Source organism: Oncorhynchus mykiss, chromosome 6 (assembly GCF_057628025.1).
Source record: "Oncorhynchus mykiss isolate SJ-2025 chromosome 6, ASM5762802v1, whole genome shotgun sequence".
NCBI lineage: Eukaryota > Metazoa > Chordata > Actinopteri > Salmoniformes > Salmonidae > Oncorhynchus > Oncorhynchus mykiss.
In genome coordinates, this window is record NC_143027.1 from 48,143,698 (window position 1) to 48,159,060 (window position 15,363).

At 46.7% G+C, this 15,363-nt stretch overlaps 1 protein-coding gene across 1 annotated transcript; it reads right to left on the reverse strand.

Annotated features, from left to right (window-relative positions):
* Positions 1–8,636: 8,636 nt before the first annotated feature.
* On the reverse strand, positions 8,637–14,356 carry LOC118965031 (uncharacterized). Its single transcript, XM_090238057.1, has 9 exons — positions 14,241–14,356; positions 13,934–14,038; positions 13,713–13,779; positions 13,349–13,502; positions 13,028–13,064; positions 12,610–12,920; positions 9,216–12,198; positions 8,952–9,033; positions 8,637–8,755 (listed from the first exon to the last, which is right to left on the reverse strand). The coding sequence occupies exons 1-9, from the start codon at positions 14,256–14,258 to the stop codon at positions 8,637–8,639; spliced, it is 3,876 nt and encodes a 1,291-aa protein (XP_090094183.1). The 5' UTR covers positions 14,259–14,356.
* Between the last annotated feature and the right edge of the window lie 1,007 nt (positions 14,357–15,363).

A 15,363-nucleotide genomic window follows, 5' to 3' on the forward strand; every position in this document is an offset into this window, starting at 1 on the left:
CCAGGGCCAACCGCACCAGCATATGGTCTCACAAGGGGTCTGAGGATCTCATCTTTGTACCTAATGGCAGTCAGGCTACCTCTGGCGAGCACATGGAGGGCTGTGCGCCCCCCCCCCAAAGAAATGCCACCCCACACCATGACTGACCCACCGCCAAACCGGTCATGCTGGAGGATGTTGCAGGCAGCAGAACGTTCTCCACGGCGTCTCCAGACTGTCACGTCTGTCACGTGCTCAGTGTGAACCTGCTTTCATCTGTGAAGAGCAAAGGGCGCCAGTGGCGAATTTGCCAATCTTGGTGGGTTAATTGCCTTGTTCAAGGGCAGAACGACAGATTTTTACCTTGTCAGCTCGGGGATTTGATCTGGCAACCTCTCGGTTACTGGCCGAATGCTCTATCCACGAGGCTACTTGCCGCCCCACATACATGTATGTATGTATGTATGTATGTATGTATGCATGTATGCTTGTATGCGTGTATGCGTGTATGTGTGTGTGTGTGTGTGTGTGTGTGTGTGTGTGTGTATGTATGTATGTCTTCTCACTGTCAACTGCAATTATTTTCAGCAAACGTAACACGTGTAAATATTTGTACGAACATAAGATTCAAAAACTGAGACAAACTGAATAAGTTCCACATATATGTGACGAACAGAAATGTAATAATGTGTCCCTGAACGAAAGGGGAAGGGCAAAATCAAAAGTAACAGTCAGTATCTGGTGTGGCCACCAGCAGCATCAAGTACTGCAGTGCATCTCCTCCTCATGGACTGCACCAGACTTGCCAGTTATTCCTGTGAGATGTTACCCCACTCTTCCACCAAGGCACCTGCAAGATCCCAGACATTTCTAGGGGGGAATGGCCCTGTCCTCTCCATCCGATCCAACAGGTCCTAGACATGCTCAATGGGATTGAGATCCGGGCTCTTTGCTGGCCATGGCAGAACACTGACATTCCTGTCTTGTAGGAAATCAGCCATACTGCTCGTTCTGTGCGTGGTGGCATTGTCATGCTGCAGGGTCACGTCAGGATGAGCCTGCAGGAAGGGTACCACATGAGGAAGGAGGATGTCTTCCCTGTAACGCACAGCATTGAGATTGCCTGCAATGACAACAAGCTCAGTCTGATGATACTGTGACACACCGCCCCAGCCCATGACGGAACCTCCAACTCCAAATCAATCCCGCTCCAGAGTACAGGCCTCTGTAACGCTCTATCTTTCGACGATAAACGCAAATCCGACCATCACCCCTGGTGAGACAAAACCGCGACTCGTCAGTGAAGAACACTTTTTGCCAGTCCTGTCTGGTCCAGCGATGGTGGGTTTGTGCCCATAGGCGACGTTGTTGACGGTAATGTCTGGTGAGGACCTGCCTTACAACAGGCCTACAAGCCCCCAGTCCAGCGTCTCTCAGCCTATTATTCAGTCTATTCAGTCTGAGCACTGATGGAGGGATTGTGCTTTCCTGGTGTAACTCGGGCAGTTGTTGTTGCCATCCTGTAACTGTCCCGCAGGTGTGATGTTCGCATGTACCGATGCAGGTGTTGTTACACATGGTCTGCCACTGCGAGGACCATCAGCTGTCTGTCCTGTCTCCCTGTAGCGCTGTCTTCGGCGTCTCACACTACGAACATTGCAATTTATTGCCCTGGCCACATCTGCAGTCCTCATGTCTTAATGACCGTTCCACAGGTGCATGTTCATTGTTTGGCACCACCAAACAAGAGGCTGGGAGTATGGGAGTGGGATCCATGGACCGCTCCTCTGTGTCATACAGCCGGGACAGTGCGTCTGCCTTAACGTTCTCGGAGCCTGGTCTGTAAGAGAGGGTAAACACAAAACGGGTGAAAAACATGGCCCACCTTGCCTGACGAGGATTCAGTCTCCTCGCCTCCCGGATGTACTCCAGTTTGCGATGGTCAGTCCAGATGAGAAAAGGGTGTTTAGCCCCCTCATGCCATTGTCTCCACGCCTTCAAGGCCTTGACGACAGCCAACAACTCCCGGTCCCCCACATCATAGTTTCGCTCCGCCGGGCTGAGGTTCTTCGAAAAGAAGGCACAGGGGCGGAGCTTCAGTGGCGTACCCGAGCACTGAGAGAGCACTGCTCCTATCCCAGCTTCGGATGCGTCCACCTCCACTATGATCGGCAAAGAGGGATCCGGATGAGCCAACACAGGAACCGAGGTAAACAGAGCCTTCAGGTGCCTAAAAGCCATGTTCGCCTCAGCTGACCATTGCAAGCACACCGGGCCCCCCTTTAGCAGTGAGGTAATGGGAGCAGCAACCTGACCAAAACCCTTGATAAACCTCCGGTAGTAGTTGGCAAACCCTAAAATCACTGCACCTCCTTTACCGTGGTGGGAGTCGGCTAATTACGCACGGCTGCAACCCATACGGCATGACGAGGTACTCATAATGCCCTGAGGTGGTACTAAATGCCTTCTTACGCCCATCTCCCTTCCGAATACGCACTAGATTGTACGCACTCTGTACGCAAACTGAGATCCAGTTTATTGAAGAAGTGAGCCCTGTGCATTGACTCAATCGCGGGTAACTATACCTCACCGTGATTTTATTGAGACCTCGATAATCAATGCACGGGCACAAACCTCCATCCTTCTTCTTCACAAAAAAGAAACTCAAGGAGACAGGTGAAATGGAGGGCTGAATGTACCCCTGACGCAGGGATTCGGAGACATATGTCTCCATACCCACCGTCTCCACTTTCGACAGGGGATACACGTGACTCCTGGGAAGTGCAGCGTCTACCAGGAGATCTATCGCACAATCCCCCCGTCGATGGGGTGGTAATTGAGTCGCCTTCTTTTTACAGAAGGCGAGAGCCAAATTGGCATATTCTGGGGGAATGCGCACGGTGGAGACCTGGTCTGTACTTTCCACCGTAGTAGCACCAACAGAAATCCCCAAACACCTACCTGAGCACTCTCACGACCACCCCGTGAGAGCCCTCTGTGGCCAAGAAACAGTGGGGTTATAACAATGGGGTTATGACAAGCTAACCAGGGTAGGCCCAGCACCACGGAATACGCAGGAGAATCAATAAGAAAAATACTCATCTTTTCCCTGTGACCCCCCTGCATTACCATACTCAAAGGAGCGGTTGCCTCCCTGATAAACCCTGACCCTAATGGTCGACTATCTAAGACATGAACAGGGAAAGGCATATCCACAGGAACAATGGAGATCCCTAAACTATGAGCTAATCCTTTATTAATGAAATTCCCAGCCGCGCCTAAATCTACTAGCGCCTTATGCTGGGAACGCGGGGAAAATTCAAGAAAAGTAACAGAGACAAACATATGTGCAACAGAGGGCTCTGGATGAGAATCGTGCCTACTCACCTGGGGTGACGCCAGAGCGCCCTGCCTGCTACCTCGATTCCCAGAGGAACCAACCCGGCACCGACCAGCAGTAAGACCTCTGCGGCCACATATGGTGCACAAGAGGAAACCCCCTCCGGTTTCCCTGCGCACCGCACCTCCCAGCTCCATGGGTATCGGAGAGGGTGTGCGGGAGGATGGAACAACCAGACCCCGATCTGGACGTCCGCGAGTAGCCAGCAGGTTGTCCAGCCGGATGGACAGGTCCACCAGCTGGTCGAAGGTGAGGGTGGTGTCACTGCAGAGAAGCTCCCGACGGACGTCCTCACGTAGACTACAGCGGTAATGGTCGATCAGGGCCCTGTTGCTCCATCCAGCGCCGGCAGCCAGAGTCCTAAACTCCAGCGCAAACTTCTGGGCACTCCTCGTCTCCTGCCTCAGATGGTAAAGGCGCTCACCCGCCGCTCTGCCCTCGGGTGGGTGGTCGAATACTGTCCGGAAACAGCGGGTGAACTCCTCAAAATCGTCCAACGCCGCATCTCCCCCTCCACACACAGCGCTGGCCCACTCCAGGGCTTTCCCGGTGAGGCACGAGACGAGGGCGAAACTCTTCTCACGGTCCGATGGAGCTGGGTGGACCGTGGCCAGGTACATGCTTAGTTTTAGGAGGAGACCCTGGCAGCCGGCAGCATCTCCGTCGTATCCCTGTGGTATGGATAGCTAGGTTCAGGTGGGAAAGGGGTGTTCAGGGTAGACCCCGGTTGTGCTGGTAGAGGCGCTGGAAAAACTCCCTGTGTCTCCCAGCGGTCCATATTCTGGACAACGAGATCCATGGCGGCGCTCAGCTTGGAAATCATCGGCGTATGTTCCAGGACGCGCTCCACCACCTCCACGGCTGGGGTACCTTCTCCTGCTGACTACATTTTGGTCAGAGATTCTATCACAGTCGTGTGTATAGGTGGCAGGGAAGTCAGGCGCAGGATAATTAAAACTTGGTGGAATGGAGTAGTTTAATAACTTAAAACACATAACTCCAAAACCATGAAATACAATGAAACAAAGTGGGTACGAGGACCCGTCGCGCACCAAATACAAAACACGAATACTGAACATAAAACAATCTCTGACAAAGACATGAGGGAAAACAGACGGTTAAATACACAACAGGTAATGAATGGGATTGAAACCAGGTGTGTAGTAAGACAAGATAAATCCAATGGAAAATAAAAAATTGATCAATGATGGCTAGAAGACCGGTGGCATTGACCGCCGAGCACCGCCCGAACTAGGAGAGGCTTCGACTTCCGCAGACGTTGTGAAATCCACAGGGTGGGCTTTTTCATACATGCAGGATTTTCTTCCTAACGTACCTCTAAATGTATTCTGCTCAACCAGTATCTCAGTCTCAGACAGATGACAACAAATCCCCAGCCGTGATGCTATCCTGACTGAAGCAGTAGGGTATGTGTCAACACAAATATTGATAGTATCTCTTTGACTGGAATAATGTTCTCAATGGCAAGGCTTTTCTCCGTCAAAGACAGACATCCATACAACGGAAAAAGAGCACCCGGATCCCACTTTCTCTCACATTTGACACCAATCAGAGGTAAATCAGGCACTCCTGAGATAAACACTTCATATGACGCCTGCCCTGTGCCTGAGCAGAAAGATGAAACTGACTCTGAAAGCCCCACCAGCTCTACCCAGTACTGCTTTATCTGCTCCGTCGTTATGCGGGAGACTCTGTCAAAGGAGATGAGGATACCAAAACACAATGCTACACTCCAAAGTGCTGCCGTGGGGCTTTCCTGAGCTGAACAAACTAGCTGTAAAACCTCTCGCTTTCACTGGCTTCTAGATCAGAGCGCTTGCATCATTGCTATTTTACAAGAGAATGAGAAATCGACTGAAGGGAAACAGTCAACCATGTTTCTTGTTTGAGAAATTTGACTTCATCTTGCCTCATTCTTAAAAAGCTAGGGATGAAAATGATCTATTACAATAATAAAAAGCTACAACAAACGAACGCACAATTCTGTATTTCATCACGTTCTACCTCTGTCAAGACACACACACACACACACACACACACACACACACACACAGGGAACAAGAGCAAAAAAGTGTGGTGATTCATCTACTGTCCTTAACACCATGACAGCTCCTGTCCTCTGAGGTCTGCTGAAACTCCTCCTCCCCCAGGTTTAATGGGACCAGCCATTATGACCCTCAGAGGTTTCCTCTGTGCTGTGGTTTCTGGTTTTATGTCATGCCACAAAAATCCTTCATGCTTAGCTCTGCATTGACCCACAGTGAAATCCTCAAATCCCTCTCTAACACTCACACTCATAACTTCAATGACCTGTTACTCTGTTCATGCCTGTGATCAGCCTGATCTCATAGACTAGACGTAACATAGTAAATGTAATTCCGGGACACTCAAATTAGTATAATATCTTATGTTTGGTATGGTTATATAAGACAAATGGTTATTTAAGGCAAAAACGAAAGTAGGGTGGTTGGTCAGGGTGGAGGGGTGGGCATACAGTATAACACGGATGTCTAACGATCCAAAGGTTATGATTTTGAATCTCATCACAGACAACTTTAGCTAATTAGCAAACTTTCAACTACTTACCACTTTTTAGCTACTTTGTAACTACTTAGCATGTTAGCTAACCCTTCCCCTAACCCTTATAGCTAACCCTTCCCCTAACTCTAACCTTAACCCTTTAACCTAACTCCTAAACTTAACTCTAACCTTAACCCTAACCCCTATCCTAACTAACTTTAACCAGGTAATTTGTTTTTGATGGAAGAGGGAGGTGCAGACATGGGATAGATGGTAGAAGAGCAATGATAGACGCTGCCATCGGTTTTCTGAAAAAAAGTGCCAGATTTTTATTTTTATTTTATTTCACCTTTATTTAACCAGGTAGGCTAGTTGAGATTAAATTCTCATTTACAACTGCGACCTGGCCAAGATAAAGCATAGCAGTGTGAACAGACAACAACACAGAGTTACACATGGAGTAAACAATAAACAAGTCAATAACACAGTAGAAAAAAAGAGTCTATCTACATTGTGTGCAAAAGGCATGAGGAGGTAGGCGAATAATTACAATTTAGCAGATTAACACTGGAGTGATAAATGATCAGCTGGTCATGTGCAGGTAAAGATACTGGTGAGCAAAAGAGCAGAAAAGTAAATAAATAAAAACAGTATGAAAACAATAGAATCTCACCATACCTTCTCTGCTATGCAATCTGGTTTCAGAGCTGATCATGGGTGCACCTCAGCCACGCTCAAGGTCCTAAACGATATCTTAACCGCCATCGATAAGAAACATTACTGTGCAGCCGTATTCATTGATCTGGCCAAGGCTTTAGACTCTGTCAATCACCACATCCTCATCGGCAGACTCGACAGCCTTGGTTTCTCAAATGATTGCCTCGCCTGGTTCACCAACTACTTCTCTGATAGAGTTCAGTGTGTCAAATCGGAGGGTCTGCTGTCCGGACCTCTGGCAGTCTCTATGGGGGTGCCACAGGGTTCAATTCTTGGACCGACTCTCTTCTCTGTATACATCAATGATGTCGCTCTTGCTGCTGGTGAGTCTCTGGCCCTTCTTTGGACACTGTGTTAACAACCCTCCAGGCAAGCTTCAATGCCATACAACTCTCCTTCCGTGGCCTCCAATTGCTCTTAAATACAAGTCAAACTAAATGCATGCTCTTCAACCGATCGCTGCCTGCACCTGCCTGCCTGTCCAACATCACTACTCTGGACGGCTCTGACTTAGAATACGTGGACAACTACAAATACCTAGGTGTCTGGTTAGACTGTAAACTCTCCTTCCAGACCCACATCAAACATCTCCAATCCAAAGTTAAATCTAGAATTGGCTTCCTATTTCGCAACAAAGCATCCTTCACTCATGCTGCCAAACATACCCTTGTAAAACTGACCACCCTACCAATCCTCGACTTTGGCGATGTCATTTACAAAATAGCCTCCAATACCCTACTCAACAAATTGGATGCAGTCTATCACAGTGCAATCCGTTTTGTCACCAAAGCCCCATATACTACCCATCATTGCGACCTGTACGCTCTCATTGGCTGGCCCTCGCTTCATACTCGTCGCCAAACCCACTGGCTCCATGTCATCTACAAGACCCTGCTAGGTAAAGTCCCCCCTTATCTCAGCTCGCTGGTCACCATAGCATCACCCACCTGTAGCACGCGCTCCAGCAGGTATATCTCTCTGGTCACCCCCAAAACCAATTATTTCTTTGGCCACCTCTCCTTCCAGTTCTCTGCTGCCAATGACTGGGACGAACTACAAAAATCTCTGAAACTGGAAACACTTATCTCCCTCACTAGCTTTAAGCACCAACTATCAGAGCAGCTCACAGATTACTGCACCTGTACATAGCCCACCTATAATTTAGCCCAATCAACTACCTCTTTCCCTACTGTATTTATTTTATTTTATTTATTTATTTAGCTCCTTTGCACCCCATTATTTTTTACTTCTACTTTGCACATTCTTCCACTGCAAATCTACCATTCCAGTGTTTTACTTGCTATATTGTATTTACTTTGCCACCATGGCTTTTTTTTGCCTTTACCTCCCTTATCTCACCTTATTTGCTCACATCGTATATAGACTTGTTTATACTGTATTATTGACTGTATGTTTGTTTTACTCCATGTGTAACTCTGTGTCGTTGTATGTGTCGAACTGCTTTGCTTTATCTTGGCCAGGTCGCAATTGTAAATGAGAACTTGTTCTCAACTTGCCTACCTGGTTAAATAAAGGTGAAATAAAAAATATAGAAAAAAAATATAGAAAGCATCTCAGAGGGTTGATCTAGCTGCAGATAGCTAATTCTCCTCTATGTGTTTTTCTTAAATGACAGCTTAGGAACAGTGGGTTAACTACCTTGTTCAGGAACAGAACGACATATTTTTACATGGCCAGCTCAGGGATCTGACCTAGCAACCTTTCAGTTACTGGCCCAATGCTCTAACCACAAGGCTACCTGACGCCCTATGTCCTGCCAACTCAAAAGCTGAACAATAAATGTGTAACCAAGGGGGAACTAGTGCATTTCTCTGAGAAAATCTGCTTCAGTATTATCAATCTTCCAAAACACTTGAAATTCTTGTAAAATCGTTGGCATTTATTTGATCAAATAGACTTTGAAAGGTTAGACATGCAGAAATTCCTCTTGTCAAAAGTCTTGCTGTTACAAAAGTAGTTCTTCATGCAGCGTAACAGGTTACAGGTTCTTCTTGGTGAAGCGCCTGAATGGCTTCATCATTGCTGAAAAGACCCTGACAATCAAGGATCGTTTTTTGACAGGCTGAGATATGGAGGGAGAAACCTCTCCAACTGGAGCTAGAAACACAAGAGAAATGGATGGGGTAAGAGAGAGAGAGAGAGAGAGAGAGAGAGAGAGAGAGAGAGAGAGAGAGAGATGCAGTATAGTAACATTGAAAAATAACAGTGCTATGAGTTTGGTAGGAATTCCTATGTTTCTAACACACACCTAAACAAAACTACAAGCTATAGCAGAGCTCTAAAACATCCTTACCTATGCAATGTCCATCAGTAGAGGGAATCTCAGTCTGGTCTTGGACTGAATGGCAGTCCTTTTTGTTTCCTCTCTTGGAACGCTAACAGAAGAAAGGTAAAGAAAATGGTACAGAGAATAAATAAATGGAACACTTCTGAATCCAAGGCAACAATTTAGTGGTGAATAAAAAATATTTATTTCATGTATTTGTCTTATCATAGCCACATCAATAAAATCAGCACCTAACTGGAACAAAAAACAAATGCTAACTCCCTGCTATACCTTGAAGTTGATCCTGAGTTTAGTCATTGAAAAGCAAAGGAAGCTCCTTCTTGCTTTCTGCTCAGCCCCCCTCTCCGTCTCAGCCTGGTCTGATGGGTTTGTTGCAGCAGAAGCTGGTCTTGACGCCTCCTTGCATCCCTGTACCAGCTGCTGGGTCAAGGACTTTACCAGGACTCTGTCAAATGCAGGGTCCTGGGAGGAAATAGCTGCTTGCAGGGTGTTATAAGAGCCAAACTCCTCCATGAGGTTTTTATGTACACCTCTGAACACCCTTTGGATGTTCAGGTTCTGGGAATATGCCTGTGTCCTGGATAATCTGGATGCAGCACAGAACTCAGACAGGACTTGTCTGATGAGTTGCTGAGATGTTTCGGTCAGATCTGCTGCCTGTTGGGAGGGTCCATCTAGGGCTGAGGGTCTGATCTCCGATAGCAACCTTATCACCAGTATGGTGACAAAACAGATGCCATCATCTTTGCTGGAGTCCTTCAAGTACTGCAGTGGGAATGCAGTGGCACTGCTGATGTCCGGGATGATTAAGAGCTCCCTCAGATGGCCAGAGCTGCTGGGGATACACACCTCCTTCTCTTCAATGTCAATCCCCTCTCCCTTTGGTACCAAAGAGGTTCCCTTGCTGGTGAAAGACGGAGTGGAGGATCGAAAAGAGACTTTAGCACTCGGTGGTCGGCTGCTGTCAGTCATTGGACTGTTACGATGCAGGGGTTCATCTGTGTGTGCCATCATCTTGTCCCTGGTGTCGATGCAGGAGCTCCTGACGATGGGGCAGGTCAGATCAAAAGGCACTTTGTCAGGGATGGGAGTGCCAGGGAGGTTGATCTCTAACTCACACTCTGACCTAGGACCCTTTGAAGAGCTGGACAAGGAACTACGACCATTTAAAGAAGTGGATAAAGATGAACAGGTTCGAGGGATGTCTTGGCAGACTTGTTCACTGTCATCCTCACTTTTCTCAATCTCCTTCAGCATAGTTCCTACCATATCATTGATCTGAAGGAGCTCCCTGGAATCCTTCATTCGCCCGAAGTTTGAGATTTCACTCTGGATAGCAACCAGGATTTCCCCAAGGGTCTCTTTGGAAGAAGCCATTTCTGTCCTTTCGGATCCGGATGGCTTCAGCCCTGTGAAGAAATCCTTAAGTGTGTTCTTCATACTGACGCAGATGTTCTTAGCTGTTGACCAAAGCTTCTCCTCTGATATTTTAACACTCAATTCAGTATAATCCAGTTGGGAGCCCCCGTGGGAGCACTGTGAAACTCTCCCACTTCTTTCCAGTAGCACAGAGTCAGTGGACTCATTTTTCTGGAAAATAGTCGCCATTCCTTTGACAAAGGTTTCCACTAATCCAGAGGCTGTATTCTCAGAGGACATGGAGGACATGGATTCTGAAAGGACATGGATCTCTGATGGTGAGCTAGATGATAAGCCAGCCTGCAGACTTTTCTGAAGACCAGTATGGCTGATCTGTGTGATAAAGGAATGACTGGATCTCATCAGCACTTTACTCACTGCCTCTTCTGCCTGAATCTGAAAGTCATTGCTAGAGAGCTTCTTAATGCTCTGAATCAGACTAGTTGAGGACTCTGTGATTCTGACACTCTCTTCTGAGCTCAGTTGAGAATATTGAGTACTCACGCTCAAGTCTTCATTGGGTGAGGGTGACTGGGAAATAGTATAGTCATCGAGCTTTGATAGGACACCATCAACAAACCAACAAGCCTCTAGGGACTCATCAGATGAACTGACAACGGCCAAGGATTTACTCTCCACTTTTGATAACTCTGACTTGTAGATGGAAAAAACACTGCTAAGAACTTCTTGAGTACTGGTATCCAGATTGGAGAGACAGAGAGCTGGTATTGGTTGGCTCTCTCTGGGAACTCTACTGTGTTCGGTGCTGGGTAACTGGACCTCAACAGTTGAAACAGTTGCCTTTTCCAGGGTGTCTGAAGACTCCCGAAGAGAAGCATCCTTTGCCACACCTTCTTCTCGAGCGGCTAGAGTTAAAAGGTCCCTCAGCTTTGCTCGTATACGGCCATAGAGTGTACCGGCTAGAGAGAAGGTTATCTTCTGTGAAGACCCTGTTTTGTGGTCATTTACAGGAACTGGCCAATCAACTGCTTCACATGTGTCTTCAAATGATGCTATCGTCTCCATGCCTCCCACAAATGCCTTAACAATCACTGTGGCAGTGGAGGTTACAGATGTCAGGGCTGTGCAGCTGGTATTCAGCGGGACTTCAGTAAGGCTAGGAGCAGCACTAGAAGGCCTAGAGGAAGGAGCCATGCCAGAAGAGCTGCTGACTTTCCTTGTAAGGATGGTGCTCACCGCCTTCAGGGCTTTAGACTGAAAGTCGGGGCTAGAGAGGGTCTGAATCTTTCTGGCCACCACACTGGTAGAGGATCCAGTCTCTTTGAGAAAGTGAGTGGTCCCTTCCTTCCCAGATGGACACTCAACATCTAGGTCACATTGAAGATTGGTCAGAAATTTAGACCCCAAGATTGTCATCTTCTTGGCCAGATCCAATAGGATGTTGAAGTCCTGTGCCATTTTGTCCATTGTGCCGACAATGGCCTCCAGCACATCATCGGTCACAGGGTCCATGAGGGGCTCGATAAACCCTACCCACTCTGGCTCAGATGTTTGGCTCTGTAGCTCGGCCAGGATCTGAACCGAGGCTACCCGAATGACCTCCTTGCCTGCTGCTATGTCCTGACTGTCCATAGGGGGGCAACTCCCCGGGCTGGCCTGAATGGCCACTGAGAGGCCAGAGTTAAGCTGGTGTACCACCTCCCCCACGATAGCACAGCTCAACTCGGAGGAGCTGGAGGAGGTGGGGTTGGAGTGACCCTCAACCAGGGATATCAGAAGGCTCTCTTCCGTTACCCCAAAAAGAGCCTTCAGAGGCTCCTCCATGAGGGGAGCCTCTCTAGTTGCAGGCAAGCTCTGCAATGAGGTCTGGGACCTTGAAGATAAACACACAATCACCACTTAAGCCATGCAAATGTAACCAACTGTATCTAATCTGGGTCATTAGTGAGCCTGAAAACCAAATTAGAGCAATGATGGATTACTTCTCATACCACCGTAGTTCTAGAAGCCTAAAGCCAACTGACACGATTTTTTGCCTGATTTTTATGTTTGTACGACATCAGAATATGATTATTTCTGAAAGGCATGTACCTGATCTATTTATTCATAGATGACTTCATGGCTTACCCAGTTAAAAATGACTTTCACCTGGACCCATCCCCCCCAGTGGCAACATTTCTGACCAGAACTTAAAACTACAAGGTGTGAATTCCAAGTTAATAATTTATGATAAGTATGGATCAGGTCTTGCAATTATTATGTTGAAATATTGCTGTGAACATACCTCTTAGGCGAACAGCATGGTGATGAGGTTCTGCGAGTGGATTTTTGGCGGCATCCTGCACTGCCATTCCTCCTCCTCTCCTTAGTCCAGTAGTTCATCTCACTGATCAGCAGCCTTTTCTCTCTCTCATCCAGACCGCCTAAGGAATCCTCAGACCCTGTCAGAGAGCACTGGGATTCTGGGGAGGTTGCCCCACTCCTCAGGTTCACCCCCATGATACGAGCTAGCGCTGGTAGGAGAATTCGGAGGGCTGTCTGGGTCACGACTTTAACAATCTTCAGACACAGCATGGAGAGCTGCTCGAATGTGAGCTATGGCCAACAAACAGAGTAATGTTTTTGTCAATCAAGCAATTCCATGACACCATTCCCTATATAGCGCACAACTTTTGACCAGAACCTTATGTGGAGAGACTTACATTATTTTTCATGCCCTGCTGAATCACTCTCCATTGGCTAGAGAAAAGAAAAGGAAGGAAACATATTTTACCTGCACACTGGTGTTGAGTTAGTGGAGTCACTAGATAGCCATGTCAGGGAAAATAAACGTGTATTTATTTAAGCAATTAGCAAGTCCATGAGATATTTTGTTCTTGATTTACAGGAAGAGTTAGGTGTGTGGTTACAGTGATGTTAGGGTTAAGTGTAGTGTTTGAAATCCCATTTGTGGTTAGAAGGTGCACTATGACTATAAATTCAGAGTTGTTGTATGTGAGGTTGGAAAAAGACATGGGACTTGCTCATCAGTTAGACTCCTCAGGAAGGAGAGGAGGATTGGGGCACAGCATGTCCCAATCTTGAGAGAAGGCATTAGAGTCCTCTGAGCCTCCTTCTCCAGCTGCTCAATGATAGATCCCCTTTCCCGGAAACCACACCCGGGTGTCTGAGAAGACTCTGGGAAACCGCAAAGAGAAATCTAAAGTTGAATCTGAACTTGATCCCTAATTTCCTTCACCTTTAGGGATTTGATTGCACTGGACAGGTAAAAGCACATCTCTCTGCGGGCCTCCACTATATTGCTTTCACCTATATAGATACTATCTACTCAGAGCGGTGCTGATGAATTTGAACACAACCTGCACCCAACATGAAGTAATCTCGGACCTGCACCAATGCTGCTGTCCTCCTCCACGGAAGTCTTCTTGGCACCGCCACTGGACTTACGTTTAGCCTACATGACAACAGATTATAGGTCTCATAGCAGATCTAAGGTCAGTGTAGCGTCTCCTCCTAATGCTTTAAGGCTAGGATTTAGTGATAGTAAACTAATCCTAGATCTGTGCCTAAGTAGGCAGAGCATGTGTAAAGGACAGCATATTTCTTACCTTGCCTCCTGTCCTGTTCTTGTTGGTCTCATGTGTCTCTGTTTCATCCTTCATGTTCTCCACGACTTTATTTTGGTCATCCGGGGGATCCTCCCATTTCACGCTCTGGTGGATAAATAAGAGGTCAATATCAGTCCTAGGTTGTGACTTTATGAAACAACTTATTCGCTCCTATTTTAAACAAAACGGCAATAGTGGTCAGATTTCAGGCCATGGATCAAACCAGTGAGACCTATTGCTGTGTTAGTGACCTACTATATTGTTAGTAATTTCTCCTCTAAACTCAAAATAGGCAAATGAACCATACCTTGCTGTCATCTGACATGATGAGTAGCTTATTGTTGTAGGCTGTTTAGAGGAAATACTAATACCTCCTTTGAAAAAACGTCAGTGAACCATCGGCAGACAACTGAAGTGAATATGAACGTCCTTGAATTATGCCAAAGCATTGTTGAATACTCGATTCCGATTGGCTGAAGCCAGAGCATTCTTCAAAGATGTCATACACACATGATGTCACAATTAGATCTAAGTCTAATATCTATATGAATTGTCAATGTCATTAGAAAACAAATCAAAGCTTGTCAATGTTCTGCCAAACGAAAATATGTCTAAGTGCACGATTTTGTGTTTAATTTATGGTTTATCATGCATCGTCATTCATCACCATATACAAAAACGTAACTCGCTGCCATCCATTAGCTATAATTCTGAGGATGTAAAGCTGCAAAACTAGGACGTGCAATAAATTATAACCACTTGCAGAATAATTTCAAATCAGACGTTCAAGGGGGCTTGAACTATTTCAGCACTGTGGAGCTGTCCGCTGCATAGAGCTGACACGTTTCTTGGCGTCAGGGGACAGTGCCATGGTGCTGAAATGTTTCGCGTCAGGGCATCACCTGAGACCGCGGCATGGTGCTGAAATGGAGCAGGGCTCAGTTCTATGGATATCTCATGCGGATTTTCCTGGTAGCCTATGTATAACGATACTATTATTACATTATTTTCATCCATCCGTCAACACAAATGGCATGTCAACGTTCCCCAAATAATAATGCAATGAAGCCAAGCCGAGATGTATGTTTCTTCATCCAGAGGACGAAGCACCACTGTATCATCTAAAACCTTCAGAGAGATCCCTTAAAACTGTAGTATAAATTCTCCACGGCTGTTAATGTAGCTAGGTTAATTTAGCGAGACATGGACAAATCCAACACATAGCGTTTCTACTGAGTCCTGCTTAGAGGTGACTGACCGTCATGTTGCTAGTTGTAATGACGCTTTTAAAACAAGAAGTTATTTGTAATTGCTCTGGGAGCTAATTATTGCAGAGCCCAGCTACACATCCTGCTCGCTGGGCTCATTATGGACAGCCAATGAGCAGTTCAGGTGAAAAAGTCAGCCAGATCTGATCCCTATAACATACA

Excerpts from the sequence above, each read along its gene's own strand:
- LOC118965031 (XM_090238057.1), bottom strand. Across the intron at positions 12,921-13,027 it reads AGCAGGGCATGAAAAATAAT|CTCACATTCGAGCAGCTCTC; the intron begins GTAAGTCTCTCC and ends TGTTGGCCATAG. Across the intron at positions 9,034-9,215 it reads AACTCAGGATCAACTTCAAG|CGTTCCAAGAGAGGAAACAA; the intron begins GTATAGCAGGGA and ends TTCTTCTGTTAG.